Source organism: Symphalangus syndactylus, chromosome 17, assembly GCF_028878055.3.
Source record: "Symphalangus syndactylus isolate Jambi chromosome 17, NHGRI_mSymSyn1-v2.1_pri, whole genome shotgun sequence".
Classification (NCBI taxonomy): Eukaryota; Metazoa; Chordata; class Mammalia; order Primates; family Hylobatidae; genus Symphalangus; species Symphalangus syndactylus.
Genome location: NC_072439.2, coordinates 77,453,314 through 77,473,757, shown reverse-complemented (window position 1 = coordinate 77,473,757; position 20,444 = coordinate 77,453,314). Strand labels below are relative to the sequence as shown.

The window sequence follows — 20,444 nt, the reverse complement described above, 5'->3', positions numbered from 1 at the left end:
AAAAGGGATCAATTCAACAAGAAGAGCTAACTATCCTAAATGTATATGCACCCAACACAGGAGCACCCAGATCCATAAAGCAAGTCCTGAGCGACCAACAAAGAGACTTAGACTCCCACACAATAATAATGGGAGATTTTAACACCCCACTGTCAACATTAGACAGATCAACGAGACAGAAAGTTAACAAGGATACCCAAGAATTGAACTCAGCTCTGCACCAAGCAGACCTAATACACATCTACAGAACTCTCCACCCGAAATCAACAGAATATACATTCTTTTCAGCACCACACCACACCTATTCCAAAATTGACCACATAGTTGGAAGTAAAGCTCTCCTCAGCAAATGTAAAAGAACAGAAATTATAACAAACTGTCTCTCAGACCACAGTGCAATCAAACTAGAACTCAGGATTAAGAAACTCACTCAAAACCACTGAACTACATGGAAACTGAACAACCTGCTCCTGAATGACTACTGCGTACATAACGAAATGAAGGCAGAAATAAAGATGTTCTTTGAAACCAACGAGAACAAAGACACAAAATAACAGAATCTCTGGGACACATTCAAAGCAGTATGTAGAGGGAAATTTATAGCACTAAATGCCCACAAGAGAAAGCAGGAAAGATCCAAAATTGACACCCTAACATCACAATTAAAAGAAATAGAAAAGCAAGAGCAAACACATTCAAAAGCTAGCAGAAGGCAAGAAAGAACTAAAATCAGAGCAGAACTGAAGGAAATAGAGACACAAAAAACCCTTCAAAAAATTAATGAATCCAGGAGCTGGTTTTTTGAAAAGATCAACAAAATTGATAGACCGCTAGCAAGTCTAATAAAGAAGAAAAGACGGAAGAATCAAATAGATGCAATAAAAAATGATAAAGGGGATATCACCACCGATCCCGCAGAAAAACAATCTACCATAAGAGAATACTACAAACACCTCTACGCAAATAAACTAGAAAATCTAGAAGAAATGGATAAATTCCTCGACAAATACACCCTCCCAAGACTAAACCGGGAAGAAGTTGAATCTCTGAATAGACCAATAATGGGCTCTGAAATTGTGGCAATAATCAATAGCTTACCAACCAAAAAGAGTCCAGGACCTGATGGATTCACAGCCGAATTCTACCAGAGGTACAAGGAGGAACTGGTACCATTCCTTCTGAAACTATTCCAATCAATAGAAAAAGAGGGAATCCTCCCTAACTCATTTTATGAGGCCAGCATCCTCCTGATACCAAAGCCTGGCAGAGACACAACCAAAAAAGCAAATTTCAGACCAATATCCTTGATGAACATTGATGCAAAAATCCTCAATAAAATACGGGCAAACCAAATCCAGCAGCACATCAAAAAGCTTATCCACCATGATCAAGTGGGCTTCATCCCTGGGATGCAAGGCTGGTTCAACATACGCAAATCAATAAATGTAATCCAGCATATAAACAGAACCAAAGACAAAAACCACATGATTATCTCAATAGATGCAGAAAAGGCCTTTGACAAAATTCAACAACCCTTCATGCTAAAAACACTCAATAAATTAGGTATTGATGGGACGTATCTCAAAATAATAAGAGCTATCTATGACAAACCCACAGCCAATATCATACTGAATGGGCAAAAACTGGAAGAATTCCCCTTGAAAACTGGCAGAAGACAGGGATGCCCTCTCTCACCACTCCTATTCAACATAGTGCTGGAAGTTCTGGCCAGGGCAATCAGACAGGAGAAGGAAATAAAGGGTATTCAATTAGGAAAAGAGGAAGTCAAATTGTCCCTGTTTGCAGATGATATGATTATATATCTAGAAAACCCCATCGTCTCAGCCCCAAATCTCCTTAAGCTGATAAGCAACTTCAGCAAAGTCTCAGGATACAAAATCAATGTACAAAAATCACAAGCATTCTTGTACACCAATCACAGACAAACAGAGAGCCAAATCATGAGTGAACTCCCATTCACAATTGCTTCAAAGAGAATAAAATACCTAGGAATCCAACTTATAAGGGATGTGAAGGACCTCTTCAAGGAGAACTACAAACCCCTGCTCAATGAAATAAAAGAGGATAGAAACAAATCGAAGAACAGTCCATGTTCATGGGTTGGAAGAATCAATATCGTGAAAATGGCCATACTGCCCAAGGTGATTTATAGATTCAATGCCATCCCCATCAAGCTACCAATGACTTTCTTCACAGAATTGGAAAAAACTACTTTAAAGTTCAAATGGAACCAAAAAAGAGCCTGCATTGCCAAGTCAATCCTAAGACAAAAGAACAAAGCTGGAGGCATCACGCTACCTGACTTCAAACTATACTACAAGGCTACAGTAACCAAAACAGCATGGTACTGGTACCACAACAGAGACATAGATCAATGGATCAGAACAGAGCCCTCAGACATAATGCTTCATATCTACAACTATCTGATCTTTGACAAATGTGACAAAAACAAGCAATGGGAAAAGGATTCCCTATTTAATAAATGATGCTGGGAAAACTGGCTAGCCATATGTGGAAAGCTGAAACTGGATCCCTTCCTTACACCTCATACAAAAATTAATTCAAGATGGATTAAAGACTTACATGTTAGACCTAAAACCATAAAAACCCTAGAAGGAAACCTAGGCAATACCATTCAGGACATAGGCATGGGCAAGGACTTCATGTCTAAAACACCAAAAGCAATGGCAACAAAAGCCAAAATTGACAAATGGGATCTAATTAAACTAAAGAGCTTCTGCACAGCAAAAGAAACTACCATCAGAGTGAACAGGCAACCTACAAAATGGGAGAAAATTTTTGCAACCTACTCATCTTTACAAAGGGCTAATATCCAGAATCTACAATGAACTCAAACCAATTTACAAGAAAAAAACAAACAACGCCATCAAAAAGTGGGCAAAGGACATGAACAGACACTTCTCAAAAGAAGACATTTATGCAGCCAAAAAACACATGCAAAAATGCTCATCATCACTGGCCATCAGAGAAATGCAAATCAAAACCACAATGAGATACCATCTCACACCAGTTAGAATAGCCATCATTAAAAAGTCAGGAAACAACAGGTGCTAGAGAGGATGTGGAGAAATAGGAACACTTTTGCACTGTTGGTGGGACTGTAAACTAGTTCAATCATTGTGGAAGTCAGTGTGGCGATTCCTCAGGGATCTAGAACTAGAAATACCATTTGACCCAGCCATCCCATTACTGGGTATATACCCAAAGGACTATAAATCATGCTGCTATAAAGACACATGCACACGTATGTTTATTGCGGCACTATTCACAATAGCAAAGAGTTGGAACCAAGCCAAATGTCCAACAGTGATAGACTGGATTAAGAAAATGTGGCACATATACACCATGGAATACTATGCAGCCATAAAAAATGATGAGTTCATGTCCTTTGTAGGGACATGGATGAAACTGGAAACCATCATTCTCAGTAAACTATCACAAGGACAAAAAACCAAACACCACATGTTCTCACTCATAGGTGGGAATTGAACAATGAGAACACATGGACACAAGAAAGGGAACATCACACACCGGGGACTGTTGTGGGGTGGGGACAGTGGGGAGGGATAGCATTAGGAGATATACCTAATGCTAAATGATGAGTTAATGGGTGCAGCACACCAACATGGCACATGGATACATACGTAACAAACCTGCACATTGTGCATATGTACCCTAAAACTTAAAGTAGAATAATAATAATAAAGAAAAAAAATTATACATACATACACATACACACACAAACACATATATAAAATATATATACACAAATATATACATATGTATATTATATATACACAAATATACATTAAATATGTCATATAAATACACATATTATATATGTATATATTAAACAAAAAAGTATGTATTTGTATGTTGTGTCTCATAGAATTATCAGTTAAATAAAAACTGTTTAAATATGCCATAATCTTTTTCTAAAATGTGTAGAGATTCAGGAGGTATATGTGCAGGTTTGTTACATGGACATATTATGTAATGGTGAAGTTTGGGCTTCTGGTGTACCCATCACCCAAATAGTGAACAGTGTACCCAATATGTAACTTTTCATCTCTCCCTCTTTTGCAGTCTCCAGTGTCTATTTCTCTCTGTATGTCCATGTGTATCTATTATTATCTCCAACTTATATGTGAGCACATGTGGTATTTGATTTTCTGTTTCACAGTTATTTCACTTAGGATAATGGCCTCCAGCTCTATCCATGCTGCTGTGAAAGAGATGATTTCATTCCTTCTGATGACTGCTTAGTATTCTATAGAGTACATATACCACATTTTTTAATCCAATCACATATTGATAGACACTCAGGTTGATTCTATGACTTCTCCATTGTGACTAGTCCTGTGATAAACATATGCATGCAAGTATCTTTTTGATATAAAAAAATTGTTTTCCTTTGGGTAGATACCGAGAAATTAGCTTTCTGGGTTGAAAGGTAATTCTATTTTCAGTTGTTTGAGGAATCTCATACTGTTTTCCAAGTATATATAAAGGCTATACTGATTTACATTCCTACCAACAGTGTGTAAGCATCACTTTTTCTCTGCTTTCTCTCCATCTGTTATTTTTTCACTTTTTAATAATAATCATTCTGACTGGTGTAAGATGGTGTCATTGTGGTTTCAATGACGTGGTTTTATGATGATTGATGGGTACCATAATCTTTTAAACTTCATGTTTTCTTCATTTATCTTCTACTATATAAGGAACTTCAGAAACAAAACCATACTGTACTCATAGTATCCTCTGAGTCTGTATCTAATCCCCCTTCCATATAATTGTTAAAATGTTTTCAGAAAGCACTCCATGTGACTCTCCAACAAAACAAGCCTAATTCCTCAGCTGTTTCAACATCGATCTAAATCCCACTTTCCCCTAAATATTAAACTTATTGAACTCCAACATAAAATGTAGTTTCCAGGATTAAACACATTAATCTAGATGGGATCTTCATAGGAAAAAATAGCATGGGTCTATCCACTGATCTGGTCAAGAAAGTATATTTCTCTCAGCGAAACCTATAATTCCATTTGCTTTTTCATTGGCCATATCACATTTGACTCATATTGAAATTAATGTAAGAAACTTCTTACTCATTTTCTCTGTGCTACTGCTAAGCCAAGTTTCTATTATTTTATATTTCTGCAGTTTAATTTTTCTTTGGGGGAGGGGGAAGTTCCTCAAATGAGTAACTGCTTTATAATTTCTTTTAAAATACTGTTATGTTCACAGAAGGTACATATTCTGAAAGTTAAACATAAGCATTTAATTTAGGGCAAAAAGTATAATTTTCGAGACATGCATCCTACCTATAAAATCCTGGTGGCGCCTGCTTTACCAGAAAGCTTTTCTCCATGTCTTGGAGAATGTCATTCAGCATCCGGATGCGGATGGGTGCTCTCTCCTTGGGATCATTAGCAGGTCGCATCTCATCAGACTGAAAAAGTTCAGCACTCTCCCGCAGGCGTGACGCCATGGCTAACAGTTGATGAGTATTGGGTTGATCACCTGGTGAAGATAAATGAGCCCATCTCAGAAGAGACATTCTCAAGGGAGCAAAATAAGCATTTTCCAGTCAGGACTCTAAGTTATAAACCAGACAGACCACTGAAGAAGGAAGAGGAAATTGTCATTGACAGTTCTCTCTCTCTCTCTCTTTTTTTTTTGTCACTTGACAAAAGCAAGGGTATATGTATTTGAATCTTACCTGTCCAAGGAAAAAGATTCAGTATCAAGTCAACTTTGAACTTTGAGTACACATTTATTTTGCCCAGAGCATTCTGTCTAAACTTGTTTTTATATTCTACTAAATTAAGTTTCTCACTGCTCATAATAATAACAACAGTAAATAGGTACAGTACCGATTGCTGAAGGACTGCTATATTCCAGGCACTATGTCTTTAATATTGACCAAAACTTGCTTGTCACATACATTTCATAGAAGCTGAGAACTAAGTAAGGTCAGAAAATTTTCATAGGTTATCAAGCAAGTAAATAATAGGACAGAATTAGAAGTTTGATCTTTCTGACTAAAAAATTTATGTTCACCAGACAGTAAACTGTATTTCAGGGAAGAAAATAAAAATTGAGTTGTGATCTTTTCTCTTGAGAACCTAAGATATGTTACTATATGTTGTCCTGTGTCTACTGGGTTATTTTTTTCTTTACTACAAATGTCCTGTAATGTGAAGTTGAAATATATCTTTGACCTAAGAATACACTAAAAACTATTTTTTGTAGTGTTTGCATTGTTTTGTTTTACTTTGGAGGTTTCTGTTTGTTTTTGTTTCTTTTCCAATTGTTAGTGTAACTTACTAAAAGTCATTCTGAAAGGAATGGTGGTAGCAAAGGCTCCACAGTACATACCTTTGACTAAGAGAAAGGCAACACTAGTATAGTTGTCCACTGAACTCTAGAGCCAGTCCACTTGAGTTTAAATCCCTGCACTACCACTTAGTATCTATGTGATACTGGTAAAGTTAATGAGCCTCCGTGTCGTGCCCTCATCTATCAAATGAATGTAATAATAGTACCTGCTTCATAGATTTATTATGAGGATTAAATGATTAATACTTGTTCAGTATTTCCCCACAGGTAAGCAGTTCTCAGCTGATGTGATTCAAGACCTTCTTTAAAAATCATTCTCTTATCATGTCATGAGAGGGGCATTCCCTCGCATCTTCTTCTAGTTATCTCACCATTAGAATCAGCCTTTAAGTGAGACAACAATTACTGCTATCATTCTCAGGAGACTAGGTACAACTGGCTTCAAGAAGGCTGGCACATCACTACAGAGGATCACTTCAAGTCAAGGTAATGAAGGAAAGTAGAGCTGGATAACTAAAATTGGCAGTTTTGAGAGGATGATACTGAGACAGACAGATGGTGTGAAGAATGGAGGCCTCCTGAGGCCTTCACTATGAGAAGTCCTGGGCCAAAGGGAAACATCACAAAAGGACTCTGTCTAAGTAAAGTCCAAGGGTTACCGGTTCCCATAATACTTGGTCCTTATGAAAATGCAGATTCCCAGAACTATTGATTCTTTCTAGAGGCAGAGCCAAGAATCTTCATTTCAATATGCTACTCAGATTATGCTATACATATTTAAGAAAAATTACAGGCCGGGCGCGGTGGCTCAAGCCTGTAATCCCAGCACTTTGGGAGGCCGAGGCGGGCAGATCACGAGGTCAGGAGATCGAGACCACGGTGAAACCCCGTCTCTACTAAAAATACAAAAAATTAGCCGGGCGCAGTGGCAGGCGCCTGTAGTCGCAGCTACTCAGGAGGCTGAGGCAGGAGAATGGCGTGAACCTGGGAGGCGGAGCTTGCAGTGAGCCGAGATCGCGCCATTGCACTCCAGCCTGGGCGACAGAGCGAGACTCTGTCTCAAAAAAAAAAAAAAAAAAAAAGAAAAATTACAGAGAGGTGATATGCTAAGAAAAGGAAACCTAGGTTAGATGTATAGCTGATACATTAAATATGTTTGTCATAGAATTGCCAACCTCTAAAATAATGATAATTTTTTATTCTCACCTTCATTTGATGGAGACTGTTTTACATGTCATTGTCTTTAGTGCCCAGCATGGTGTTGAAATTCAATAATTGTTTACTAAATAAGCAAAGTAGGTTCAATAAAGTATGTTTAGAAAAAAAATCTGATAACAAATAAAGGTATGTGAAGAGATAAGTAGTTTTATAAGGGCTACAAAGAGATTCACAGGTAGGATTACATGAAATGTTCTTAGAGAACATGGTCATTTTTGCTAATTTTCAATATCCCACAATCTAGTTAAAAATTGTGGTAGAAGGAGAAATAATGCTTGAGGCTAATATGTAGCTCCCTGCTCACTGAAATTAACAATAAGAATACAATCAATTGTAAGAGTTCACAGGGTTTTGGCATTTGATGTTTCCAAAGTGCATTTCACATTCATTAATTATCTTGTTTGATTTCACAACAAAATGAGGTTGCAAGAATGGGTATTTTAAGTCATTTAGAAAATCTAGCTCCTGAATAATTTACTCAATGCCATTTTATGAAAATAGTTTGTCCTAAATTTTGATGGTTCAGCAAAGTTAATGTACAGATAACTTCAAGGGAATATCTCTGCACAAGGAAAGAATAAGATGGATGCAGCACATTTAGATTATGCTGGAAAGACCGAACAACAGAAAAAACAAGTTCGACATCCTTGAGAGTCTTCCATTTAAGAAAGAAAAATCTGTTCTGATCTAAAGTACATTACAGAATTGAACACATTACTACCGAATCAAGTGAGACAAATTGTACCATTCTACCTGATTTAGCTTTAAATGAATTTATCTTTCATGGTAGTACAGATGTAGAGAACTGACAGCTTTAGGAACTGGCTAGCTGCAGAAAGGACCCTGATAGTAGAAACTAGCCACTCACAACACACCGTATGCATTACTTCAAGTGTATGAGGTTACAAATTGCAAAGTAGCTCTATTTTCAATGTTTACTCAATCATTTTGATATATAAATGATGTTCCAAAGATTTCTAGTAGCCATTTCTCTGCCAGTTAGAGCTTGCTTGTTCTTTCAAATAAGACCAGAAAGAAATGTTACCTTTCCTACTTAAGCTTTTGTGACCCCAAATGATGGATCTTTTATGCTCCTTAGGGTCCCTACTAGAATATCAGTTCTGTGAAGGAAGAGGTTTGTGTCTTTTATTCGCTGCCATTTCCCTAACACCTAAAAGTGCCAGTTGTACCATTTAATCAATGAATAATTAACTTATACACTTTTATCGTAGCAGCTGCAATATTTTGATCCTTATCTGCCCTGTCTCTCTACTCTTTCTGACTGGAAAGAACCCTGCGTAATCAGAAAATACATTTTATTTCTCTTTGTATTCCCAGATCATAGCACAATATCTGTTTTATGGTAGTCATTTATTAATAAATTTGTTGAGTGAATGTTGAATTATGAGGTGTCTTTTTTGAAATGTATTATTATATTAAACAATGTTTACAACATCGTTCAGGGAGATGTTTGGTGCATAATGAGCATCAAAAAATGCTATTTCCTTCACTTTCTTACTAAAAATCCATTGTAGTTGCAAAATAAAAGAAAAATATTTAAAAGAAAAGAGGCTATTGTAGGGTAATAATAAGTTAAATTAAACGAAATTGAAATAAAATATGCCCTGCAAAAACCCCATAAAAACTTAAGATTATATAAAACTTTACTTAAGGCATGGTGAATTTCAGAGAAAAGAGAACAAACTGAGGCTGTTCATAGTTCGGGTTTAAAAAATAATAAGTACGTTTGAACGAAGAAAATTAACTGGAAATTAGATATTTCCCTCAGAGAGGATTAATACAACTATTTTTTAAATTATATACATGGAGTTTACAGACCAAAGACTTGATATCAAAAGATAGATTACAGTATGGTTTAATTACTATCAGTGTGGTCATGAATAAATTACTTAATACTACAGTCCTTCAGGTTCCTTGGAGAAAATAATCATGGAAGTTTCTAAGTGCATAAATCACTATTTACGCAAGTTTGTATTATTAGAGCACACAGACTAAACACAAGTTACTATAAACCCATTTTTTAAAGGCATGGAAAAAATACTGTAACAGCTTTACTGATTTTTTTTCCTCAGAGATGTTACTCTTTATCACTTCTTCAACCTGTGCCCCCCAACCCAATGTATCGTATTCCATATTCCTCCTCATATATACTTTAATAAGGTTTTCTAATTTTATTTTGCTGTGCTTGCAAATTGGGTGCCATTTTTCCCCATGGGCTGCCATCTCAAACGTCTGAAGAACAAGGAAAGAAATAATATAAAGGATAAAGGAATTAAACAGTGAACTTTAAAAAGGATTCTTTTAGATCATTGCTCCTGGTGAAAAGCTAACCATTAATAAATTTTTATAGTATGGTAGAACATGCTGATTTATTATAAATATTAAAAATCAAACTTAATATAATACAATATAGTTGACTGTCTACTGAAACTATCTTGATATTATTTGAGACAACTGAAATGAACTTACAAATTTCAAACAAAAACTGCTTGCATTTGTTCTTTTTCCCTTCATCTCAAAGTAAAATACATGTGTTCAGTAGGTATTTATTGAGTCCTATTTTATATGTTATTCTAAAAGTATTGAGAAAGAAGCAAAGACATGTAAGATTAAATTTTTAATCTTAATAAATTCCTGATCTAGTTAGAAATGTACATATACATCTAAACATACAATAATTGTCACATGAAATACATGCTCATGAGGATGACTGAAGAGTTCATTGTGTATAAGAATGATCTGACAAGTGTCCAGGGAAGAAGTAAACCTTGAGAGATAGATCATGAAACTGCCTAAAAATCCAGGACATCTTAAATGAGCTCTTGAAAGTTCTGGGATGTTATCTACATTAAAGCAATTGAGGGAGGGTGTTCCATTTTTAAACAATATTAATGTCTTTCCATCCTCATCCCTTAGTCCTCACTATTGTAGAAGATAAATCTACCTCCAATCCAAATCCTCCCATTTTTCTGGCTTGTTATGGGAAGAATGGAGCTGGATATTGTAAGAAGTATTAATATTAATTAAAGAGGAAGAAAGAAGAAAGGAGGGAGTGGTGGAGGCAGGGAGAGAAGAAGAGAGAGAAAAATGTTAGTCAATAGATATCAAAATAGATACTGAGATCTAGGCAAGCCAATTCAGGAAAGACTCTAAGATGTTTTGGGGAAAACAAATGCTTTTTGCTCAGGGAATCTTCTGCCTTCTAGCCAACCATCATCCTGCAGCATCCCTACCCTCAAGACAGTTCATGAGGCAGTGTGGTGTACCAGAGAGGTTGAGGGGATTTGGAATCTGATAGACCTAGATTCAAGCCCCAATTCTCCCACTAATTATACATCTGGTTAAGACACAAACTTCTCTGAGGCTCTGTCTTAATCTCTAAATTGGACTTAATTCACAGCTTAGCTCATTGAGCTAGTTAAAATATTATAACAAATGTAAGGAACTTAATACAATATATGGAGCTTTGTGGAGTAGCCTCTAAAGTGACAAACTTGTTCCCAGAAATCTTATTCCTTCTGAACACCCATGATACAGGATCCTAAAACACCTTCCAACAGCAGGTTACAAGCTCAAAGTCATTTTATAATGGCTTATCCATTTAAAGCTTCTAAGACTTCTGGGTAAGGCCGTTAACTACAGTAATGACTGTATCCACTGAATTTATACATGCTGTAACCTGCTGGGACCTGGGATCAGCACCAACTACATTTTACCTGAGGTATTAAACAACTTGATGTATGCTATGGATAAGTTTGTCCTCTCTAAAACTCATGTTGAAAATTAATTGTCAGTGTAATGGCATTGGAAGGTAGAGGCTTTGAGAGGCAATTAGGCCTTGGAGGCTCTGCTCTCATGGGTGGGTTTAATGCCTTTAGAAAGTGGCTTTCAGGAGTGGGTTCTCTCTCTGTTTTCCCCTCTTCTGCCATGTTGGGAACAGTGTTCTCCTCCTCCAAAGGATATAGCCTTCTTACAAGCAGACACTGGGCCCTTACCAGGCACTAAACCTGCCAGCTCCTTGATCTTAGACTTCCAAACCTCCAGAACAGTGAGAAATAAATTTCTGTCCTTTATAAATTACCCAGTTTTGGCTATTCTGTTATAGCAGCACAAAATGAACTAAGACAATTAGTTTCAACTTAGCATAAACTCCTGGGTATTAACTTTGTTCCCCAACCTCCTGGAAAAATTTAAAACCTTCCCTTCCCTCCCCCTCCTCCTCCCCCCTCTCCCTCCCCTCCCCCTCCCCTCTCCCTCCCGTCCCTTCCCCTTTCTTTCTTGATGAGTCTGGCTCTGTTGCCCAGTCTGGAGTACAGTAGTACAATCAAAGCTCACTGCAGGGATGATCTCCTGAGCTCAAGAAATCCTTCTACCTCAGCCTTCCAAGTATCTACAGCCAAAGACTTGCACAACCATGTCCAGCTAATTTTTAAAGTTTTCTTTCAGAGATGGAGTCTTGCTCTTTTGTCCAAGTTCATCTTGAACTCCTAGCCTCAAGTGATCCTCCTGCCTCAGCCTCCTATAGTGGTGGGGCTACAGATATGAGCCACCATGCCCAGTCTATAATTTTCCTATTCTAAAGAGTGATTTTACTGCTTATCATTATGATCTCTTTGGACTTTCATACTCCAACAAGTTTTTTTTTTTTTTTTTTTTGAGACGGAGTCTTGCTCTGTCACCCAGGCTGGAGTGCAGTGGCACAATCCCGGCTCACTGCAAGCTCCGCCTCCTGGGTTCACGCCATTCTCCTGCCTCAGCCTCCCAAGTAGCTGGGACTATAGGCGCCCGCTACCACGCCCAGCTAATTTTTTGTATTTTTTTTTTTTTTTTTTAGTAGAGACAGGGTTTCACCTTGTTAGCCAGGATGGTCTCGATCTCCTGACCTCGTGATCCACCTGCCTCGGCCTCCCAAAGTGCTGGGATTACAGGCGTGAGCCACCGCGCCCAGCCAACAAGTTTTAAATTTTAGTTTACTTCAATTTTTGTGTGTTTTTTGTGGCTGTATTTTTAAAGGTGTACTCAATTTTATTTTAAGTTAAAAGTGAAACGTACTGGTCATCCTCTAAAACAACATTTTTATATCAAACAAATGTAACCTTTTTCTTTAATAGTATTTCCCAGAACCTATTATCCTATGGATGAGCTTACCACAGTTTTAAAGATGCTAACAATTGCACAATCATAGCTTAGACTTCACTGATTTATAGTGACAAGAAAAAGTATGATTTATGTTCTGCATAATACAGTGGTTAAAAGAGTAGAAGATTATTTTGGGGGAAAATGTATGTTACCTAATATCATCTTAAAAATACCTTGTGGTATCACTAAAGAAAAGAAATTACCAATATGATTTCAGCCAGGGGCAACAGTAGTCCTTTTTATCATACATTTTCTATTCTTCATGCTGCTTTTTTTAGTATGAATCACAATGAATCATCTCAGCTGGTGATTTAAAGATGTTAAACAAACAACTGAGGTAATGAAAAAATGTGAGAGCGATTGCACTATTGATACTCAAATAATCTAACGTTGATTTTATAATGCATAGATAAAAAGATATTATTTAAGGGTGAAATATGCCAGAAAACAATGGATAATTATAGCTAAACTGAATAAAACAGAAATCTTATTGCAAAGATACCAAAGTGATAGGTTTAGAAGGATTATACTGGTTACTTTTAAAAAAAAAGAATAAGCAACGTATTTCTGCATTCTAAAGATTATCCAATAATCCAGGTAGCCAATGCAGATGCAAATCTAGTAAGACTTCCAACTCACTGCATGTAGTGGGTTCCCTAAATTGTCTGTCCATTTGTTGTAGAAATATAACCATGGGCTCTTTTGTGACCTATAGATGTTGTCACTGTGTTACATTTGTGACTACATGATCTGGCTAGAGACTGCTTGGGAAATATGAGCAAAAACATTCCTGAATGAATTAAACTCAGGTGGAGTTTATTCTTATCATTCTCCTGAGGCAGAAAGTCGAACTTGTATATTTAATATCACATGTGAGTCTAATTAGGTATTGGCTAAACCAGGAAACTGAAAAAGAAAAGAAAGGCTTAAATGAAATTAATTAACATGAAGGCAAGGGTACTTTATGTTCTGTTACAAGCCAAGATTAAAAGTATTTTTACACAAACAAAGAAACCAACAAACATTTTTAAAAGTGTGCCAGTGAGGAAACACTCATAGAATAATGGATTATGGTACTATTCTGTCATGGGCACAGGGTTTTATGCTAAAAATACACCTTAGGGAAAAAAAATGTTACAATACAATAGGCCATTACTATGATGGGAGAGTAGGAAAAATAAATCACAGATTTCAATCAATGTAGTGTCACATATAAAATGTAGGTAACTCAGATGAAAACTTCAAAGGAATTTGGATGAAGTACTCAGAGTGGAGAAGGAAATGATGATCACAATGGGAAGCCGTGTGAATAGCAGCAAATTGTGAGACAGAAGATAAACAAAAGGAAAAAAGGAACAATATACTTAGGATAATAATTAAGGGACATTAGGTGATAATAAATATGAGTTCAAAGAGAAATGGTGGGAAAGAAAAACTAGTTTTGAAGACATACTCTGACAACGGGGAGACAATCAGCCTTAAAGAGCCAGCTGCCTCAAATAGCTTTTTGAACTAAGTGTGGATTACCAATTCAGTATAACAACTATTTACATAGCATTTACATTGCATTCGATATTACAGTAATCTAGAGGTGATCTAAAGTGTGTTACAGGATGTGCACAGGTTATATGCAAATACTACACCATTTTATATGAGGAACCTGAACATTCATGGATTTTGGCATTTGAGAGAGTTCCTGGAACCAATTTAATATGGTTATGTAGTCAGAGTCTATATAAAAATGTAATGGGGATTCAGACTAAGTGTATTTTTAGGAATTTGCCCCCAGTGGATGGCCAACCTCTTATTAAACTTCTCTATTAATTTGAGCAAACAAGGTGAGATACTTCTCATTGAATGCTTTAGAGTTTAAGTCCTTGTCAAATGAAAAAGGTAAGTTTTAGAAATGCCAGCTCAGATCAAACTGCTAGAAATCTAACATGATACAGAATTCCCATAGGAACAAAATCTTTTATTGGAACTATCTGGATTTTAGTCAGGCTGCCTCGGACTTCTGAGGGAGGGCCCAGGATTGAGGACCCGGTGTACTTCACTATCTGCTGGCCAGGCCAGAGCTGGAATTGGTGGTAATTAAACCAAAATTGAAGACAGATGGGCTGAGAAATAGACTCACGCAAGCTATATGGTGCTTAATTTAATTTTGCTAGTTGGGAAACTCACCTTTTATTTTTTAGAAAGAAAAAACTTATTAGATAGATCTCAATCACTTGCAATTGTGAAAAAAAAAAAAAAAAAAAAAAAAAAAAAAAAAAAAAAAAAAAAAAAAACCAAGTGACACCTAAAAATTGAAACTACAAATCTAACAGGACACAGAATGCTTGCCTTAGTGTGATCATCACCTTGAAATACTATCCTTTCTTCCAAAATGAAGTGATTGACGCTAATGAATTATCAGAGCTAATAAAAAAAAAAAAAAGTCAGACCAAATTCTCATTGTCAGTTATTCAAAGAACAGGAGGCAATGCTGCCAGCAAGTATTTTACATTTAGTGAGACAATCAGGAGGTGGCAACAAGACACACAGTTCAAAATTATGTTTCCTGCTGAGTCTGGCTTGCACTAAATAAATGCATACATAGCTAGATCAAATGAAAATTACTTTTACTTTATTTGGTCATATGGAGTCTTTACGATAATGCTATTTAAGAAATCTGATGCAGAAAAATAGCATATATTAGGCAAGAAACATCAGAATTACACAGACATTAATTGTTTTAAAGTGCTGTTTTAGACATTAAGAAGTGGATAAGGTGAGAAACATCAAATTTAGTAAGATTATTATGCGCTTACTCTTTAGTCTGCTCTAAGGTTCAAGGGTAGGGTTGTATTTTATTTGTTTTTGATACCTTCCTCTGCTCCTGCAAACTAGTACCATCGCATTCTAAATGCATTTTTCGGACATACAGTTAGCAACTGTAGATTGAAAATATTTGTGAAAACAATTGTTTCTGTACTATCACATGCAGACTGTTTTTTCTTGTCATTATTCCCTAAGCAATTCAGTATAACAACTATTTCCATCGCATTTACATTGCATAAGGTATTATAAGTAATCTAGAGATGATCTAAAGTGTGTTAGAGGATGTGCACAAGTTACATGCAAATACTATATAATTTTATATGAAGAACTTCAACATTCATGGATTTTGGTATTTGAGAGAGTTCCTGGAACCAATTCTCCATGGATACCAAGGGACAACTGTATTCATTTTTTGTCACAAGTATTAATACATCTGAAGTATATCGGCTATCTTATCCATCACTATTTACACCATATCTCCATATACCACAAATAAATATTCATTCTCCATTACGTGCTTGGCATTGACCAAATATTAAGAGCCAAGGTCACTCAAACTGAGCTTTCAAGAACCATCCAATAAATCAACCCAAACAAATTATTCACTGGTAAATTATCCTTCTTTCTGGTGGTTGTGAGAATGGTTAAGAATGGTCTGCTGCTACTGTAAACTAGTGTAATAAATAAACAAGATGGCCGGTTGTCAAGTGGTAAAAATTACACCATTGAAAATGCAATTGGGTTTCAGAGACCTTCATATTTATACTGTTTGCAGTAAGGAGGAACAGTATTTTATAGTTCAGCCTTGAAGGTCACTTTTTTTTTTTCACTGTAATTGAGAATTTAAGAGTAATCACTGTGAACTGTCCTAAAAATAAGAAAAATATCAACAATTTAAGCTTGTATTAAGCAGTAAAATTATATGTTTCATTTAACATAGGACAAGAATTCTGTTTAGCTAATGAACTTATCTAGCATTGTAGCTAAAGTTAAAACTGCAATATTTATTTAGGTATGATAAGTGGTTTCCATTATTCACACATTAGCCCTTTACTGTGTTCCATTTTTAGAAGTAAGGTATAACTAAAATAGAACTGATGCCTACAATTTAGCAACTATTTGAATAATCTTTGACCATGATTATTTTAAGTCACGAAGAGTAAAATACAAAAATGTGTCGTTTAAAGGTGTCAGGTTTTATTAATTTTATCAAACAGTCACACACAGGACATGGTAAAATAATATTTTTGCTTATGTTGTTTGGTTACATTTTGTTTTGCTTTGCTTGTTTTTTCTAATATGGGTACATCTCAAGTCTGGCCTCATCTTTCTGAGTGAAAGTGACAGGGAGACCCAAAGAATTTCACATCCAAAGAAAACTAAGCACATACAACAACCAATAACCAAAGAGAAAGTTCTTCATCTTGGGCAGAAGTCTGACATAACTGTAGGAAGCCAAAGGACTCCTGGCTCATCCATTTGAGAACCTTGGATTTTAGGGGCAGATTCATCTAGATATAGTGGTGTCTGGCTTGGAGTGAAAATCTCCATTGAATCATTGCAGTTCTGTTTTGTTTTGTTCCTCCTGTGATGACACACGCTTAGGTATAACTATTAAAGAAAGAGTTATTAATTTCCCCGGCCTAGTCTGAGAATATTTTCTTTCCCTTCTTGCTTTAATTGAAACCTGGTTTCTCTCCTAATGATATCACTTGCATTTTAGCTCTCGTAGGCAGCAGTGCTTTTTCACCCTGTGCTTTCGTACCACCAACCCTAGAAGAATAATATGAGGTGTTTCTAGATCACCACTCATTCTTTGAAGATTTTTATCTCCTGACTCATCATTACTCACTCTTACATAAAGCCTAATTCTTTACAATTTCAATATCCACATAGAGATACTCTCTCTTCCTTAGCCTCTTTTCTTCTAGCAACCACGTACCACACTCTCATGGTCATACACTGGCCTGGACACTGTCCTTACCAATGTCTGCACTCTTTCTGTGATCTCATTTTCACAAATCCAACTTGCTGACTACCACCTCCTGCCTTGTCAGCTCATGTATTGTCAATTCTTCGATCTCACTATGACATAAAGTCTATTGGTCCTACCTCCTTTGCACTAGCCTTCACTCCCTTCGTATCCTCACTTTATTCCAACCCCAGTTAAGATACTTTGGTCCATCATAATGCATTCATTACATACATACTTTATATACATCTGGTCCATCATAATGCATTCATTGCATACATCCTTTATGTACATCCAGTTTTCTTTATCCTATGCAGTTCATTGTCCTTCTCTCAGGAAAGGTCTAGCCCTGGTTAAACTCGACTCTGCCTGTTCTATGCCTGTGATGGGGTTCAGGACACCCTATCTCAAAATATGGCACCTTGGCATTTGAGGAAGCAACAGAAGCAAGACCTTGTCTCTGACCTTCTCCTGGCCTTCTCACCTGAAGCCGGCCATAAAAGAATTGTCTGGGCCGGGCATGGTGGCTCATGCCTGTAATCCCAGCAGTTTGAGAGGCCAAGGCGGGCAGATCACCTAAGGTCAGGAGTTCAAGAAGGGCCTGGCCAACATGGTGAAACCCCATCTCTACTAAAAATACAAAAATTAGCCAGGCATGGTGGTGCATGCCTGTAATCCCATCTATTTGGGAGGCTGAGGCAGGAGAATCACTTGAACCCGAGAGGCGGAGGTTGCAGTGAGCCGAGGTCGCGCAGCACCACTGCACTCCAGCCTGGGCAACAAGAACGAAACTCAGTCTAAAAAAAAAGGAAAAAAGAAAAAAAAAAGAGTTGGAATTGTCTGACCTTCCTCTGAAGTAAGACATAAAACTTTTATTCCAGAGATACCCTCCCTACACCTGAAGAAAAGAAACATCCTTGTCCTCAAAGAGATAGAGACACTGAGAATAATCTGAACAGAGATCTTACTGAATTCCCCCCAATTTATTACAATTAGATCATACCTTTTTGTCTTCTAATCATACTTCTGAACTCTCCATCAAATTAGCATAAAAGTACACACATTTCCCTCTTTCTCTGGGTCTTCATTTCTGAAGGCTCCTGTGTCATGCAAAACTTACATTATATAGGGCCGGGCGCGGTGGCTCATGCCTGTAATCCCAGCACTTTGGGAGGCCAAGGCGGGCAGATCATGAGGTCAGGAGATGGAGACCATCCTGGCTAACAGGGTGAAACCTGTCTCTACTAAAAATACAAAAAATTGAGTTCTCATTGTTCAATTCCCACCTATGAGTGAGAACATGCGGTGTTTGGTTTTTTGTCCTTGCGATAGTTTACTGAGAATGATGTTTTCCAGTTTCATCCATGTCCCTACAAAGGACACGAACTCATCATTTTTTATGGCTGTATAGTATTCCATGGTGTATATGTGCCACATTTTCTTAATCCAGTCTATCGTTGTTGGACATTTGGGTTGGTTCCAACTCTTTGCTATTGTGAATAGTGCCGCAACAAACATACGTGTGCATGTGTCTTTATAGTAGCATGATTTATAGTCCTTTGGGTATATACCCAGGAAGGGTAACATCACGCTCCGGGGACTGTTGTGGGGTGGGGGGAGGGGGGAGGGACAGCATTAGGAGATACACCTAATGCTAAATGACGAATTAATGGGTGCAGGAAATCAACATGGCACATGGATACATATGTAACAAACCTGCACATTGTGCACATGTACCCTAAAACCCTAAAGTATAATAAAAAAAAAATAATAAAATAAAAAAATAAAAAAAAAATAAAAATAAAAAATAAAAAAATAAAAATACAAAAAATTAGCCGGGCGTGGTGGTGGGTGCCTGTAGTCCCAGCTACTCAGGAGGCTGAGGCAGGAGAATGGCGTGAACCCGGGAAGGAGGTGGAGCCTGCAGTGAGCCAAGATCGCGCCACTGCACTCCAGCCTGGGCAACAGAGCGAGACTCTGTCTCAAAAAAACGAACAAACAAAAAAAAAACAAACAAAAAAACTTACGTTATATAAATTCTTATGCCTTTCTCTTGTGTGAGAGGAAAATAAATCTCGGGACCTTCAAATCACTAAGCCAAAGGGGAAAGTCAAGCTGAGAACTGTGTCAGGCAAACCTGCCTCCCATTCTATTTCTATATAGTATAGCTACAAAGATTGAAAAAAAGCTACATACCTCCCTGACGAGGAAATTCCTTGTGGACAAGGACAGACAGAACTTAGTCATCCCTCTGCTCACATGAGACAAATGCATATCTGATGGCTTCCCTTGCCATACTTTTGCACTAAACCAGATAAGGTATAAGTGACTATTCCTGTAAATTGTGTATTGAGTGAAAGGCTAATCAGAAACTAAAAAGATTGCAACTTTTTGTCTCTTATCTACCTATGACCTGGAAGTCCCCTCCCTCCTTTGAGTGGTCCCACCTTTCTGTAACAAACCAAGGTACATATATTACATATATTAATTGATGTCTGAGTCTGTGTCATGGGTGCAGTCATTAACGTTGGCAAAATAAACTTTCTAAGTTGACTGAGACCTATCTTAGATATTTTGAGTTCACACTTGTTAATGTGTCTTTTGTTATAGGCATCTCAACCATCAACCTAGTGATAAGTGAGGAAAGAGCTCTTTTCTCCCCTACATTTGCATCCCCCTCTGAAGGCTGGAAAAAATCCAAAATTATGCTGAATTATCTCATTGATAATATGTATCTCTTCTGGGCTCTTAATGCTGCCCCCAAAAAGTTATATTTTCATGGTTTTTCACTTTCTTACCCTTCTTAAAAAAAACAGTTATTTTATGTTTTTCTAATCTAAACAAACTTGCCAAGGAATCTCAACACCAAATTTACCCATCTGCTGTG

General features: G+C 37.0%; 1 protein-coding gene across 1 annotated transcript in view; it reads right to left on the bottom strand.

The window, feature by feature from the left end:
- Positions 1-20,444, bottom strand: part of NAALADL2 (N-acetylated alpha-linked acidic dipeptidase like 2) — a 955,512-nt gene that overhangs the window by 53,647 nt on the left and 881,421 nt on the right. Inside the window, exon 13 of the mRNA XM_063621698.1 lies at positions 5,370-5,568. Within this exon, the coding sequence (XP_063477768.1) occupies positions 5,370-5,568 (199 nt within the window). The remainder of the gene's footprint in view (positions 1-5,369; positions 5,569-20,444) is intronic.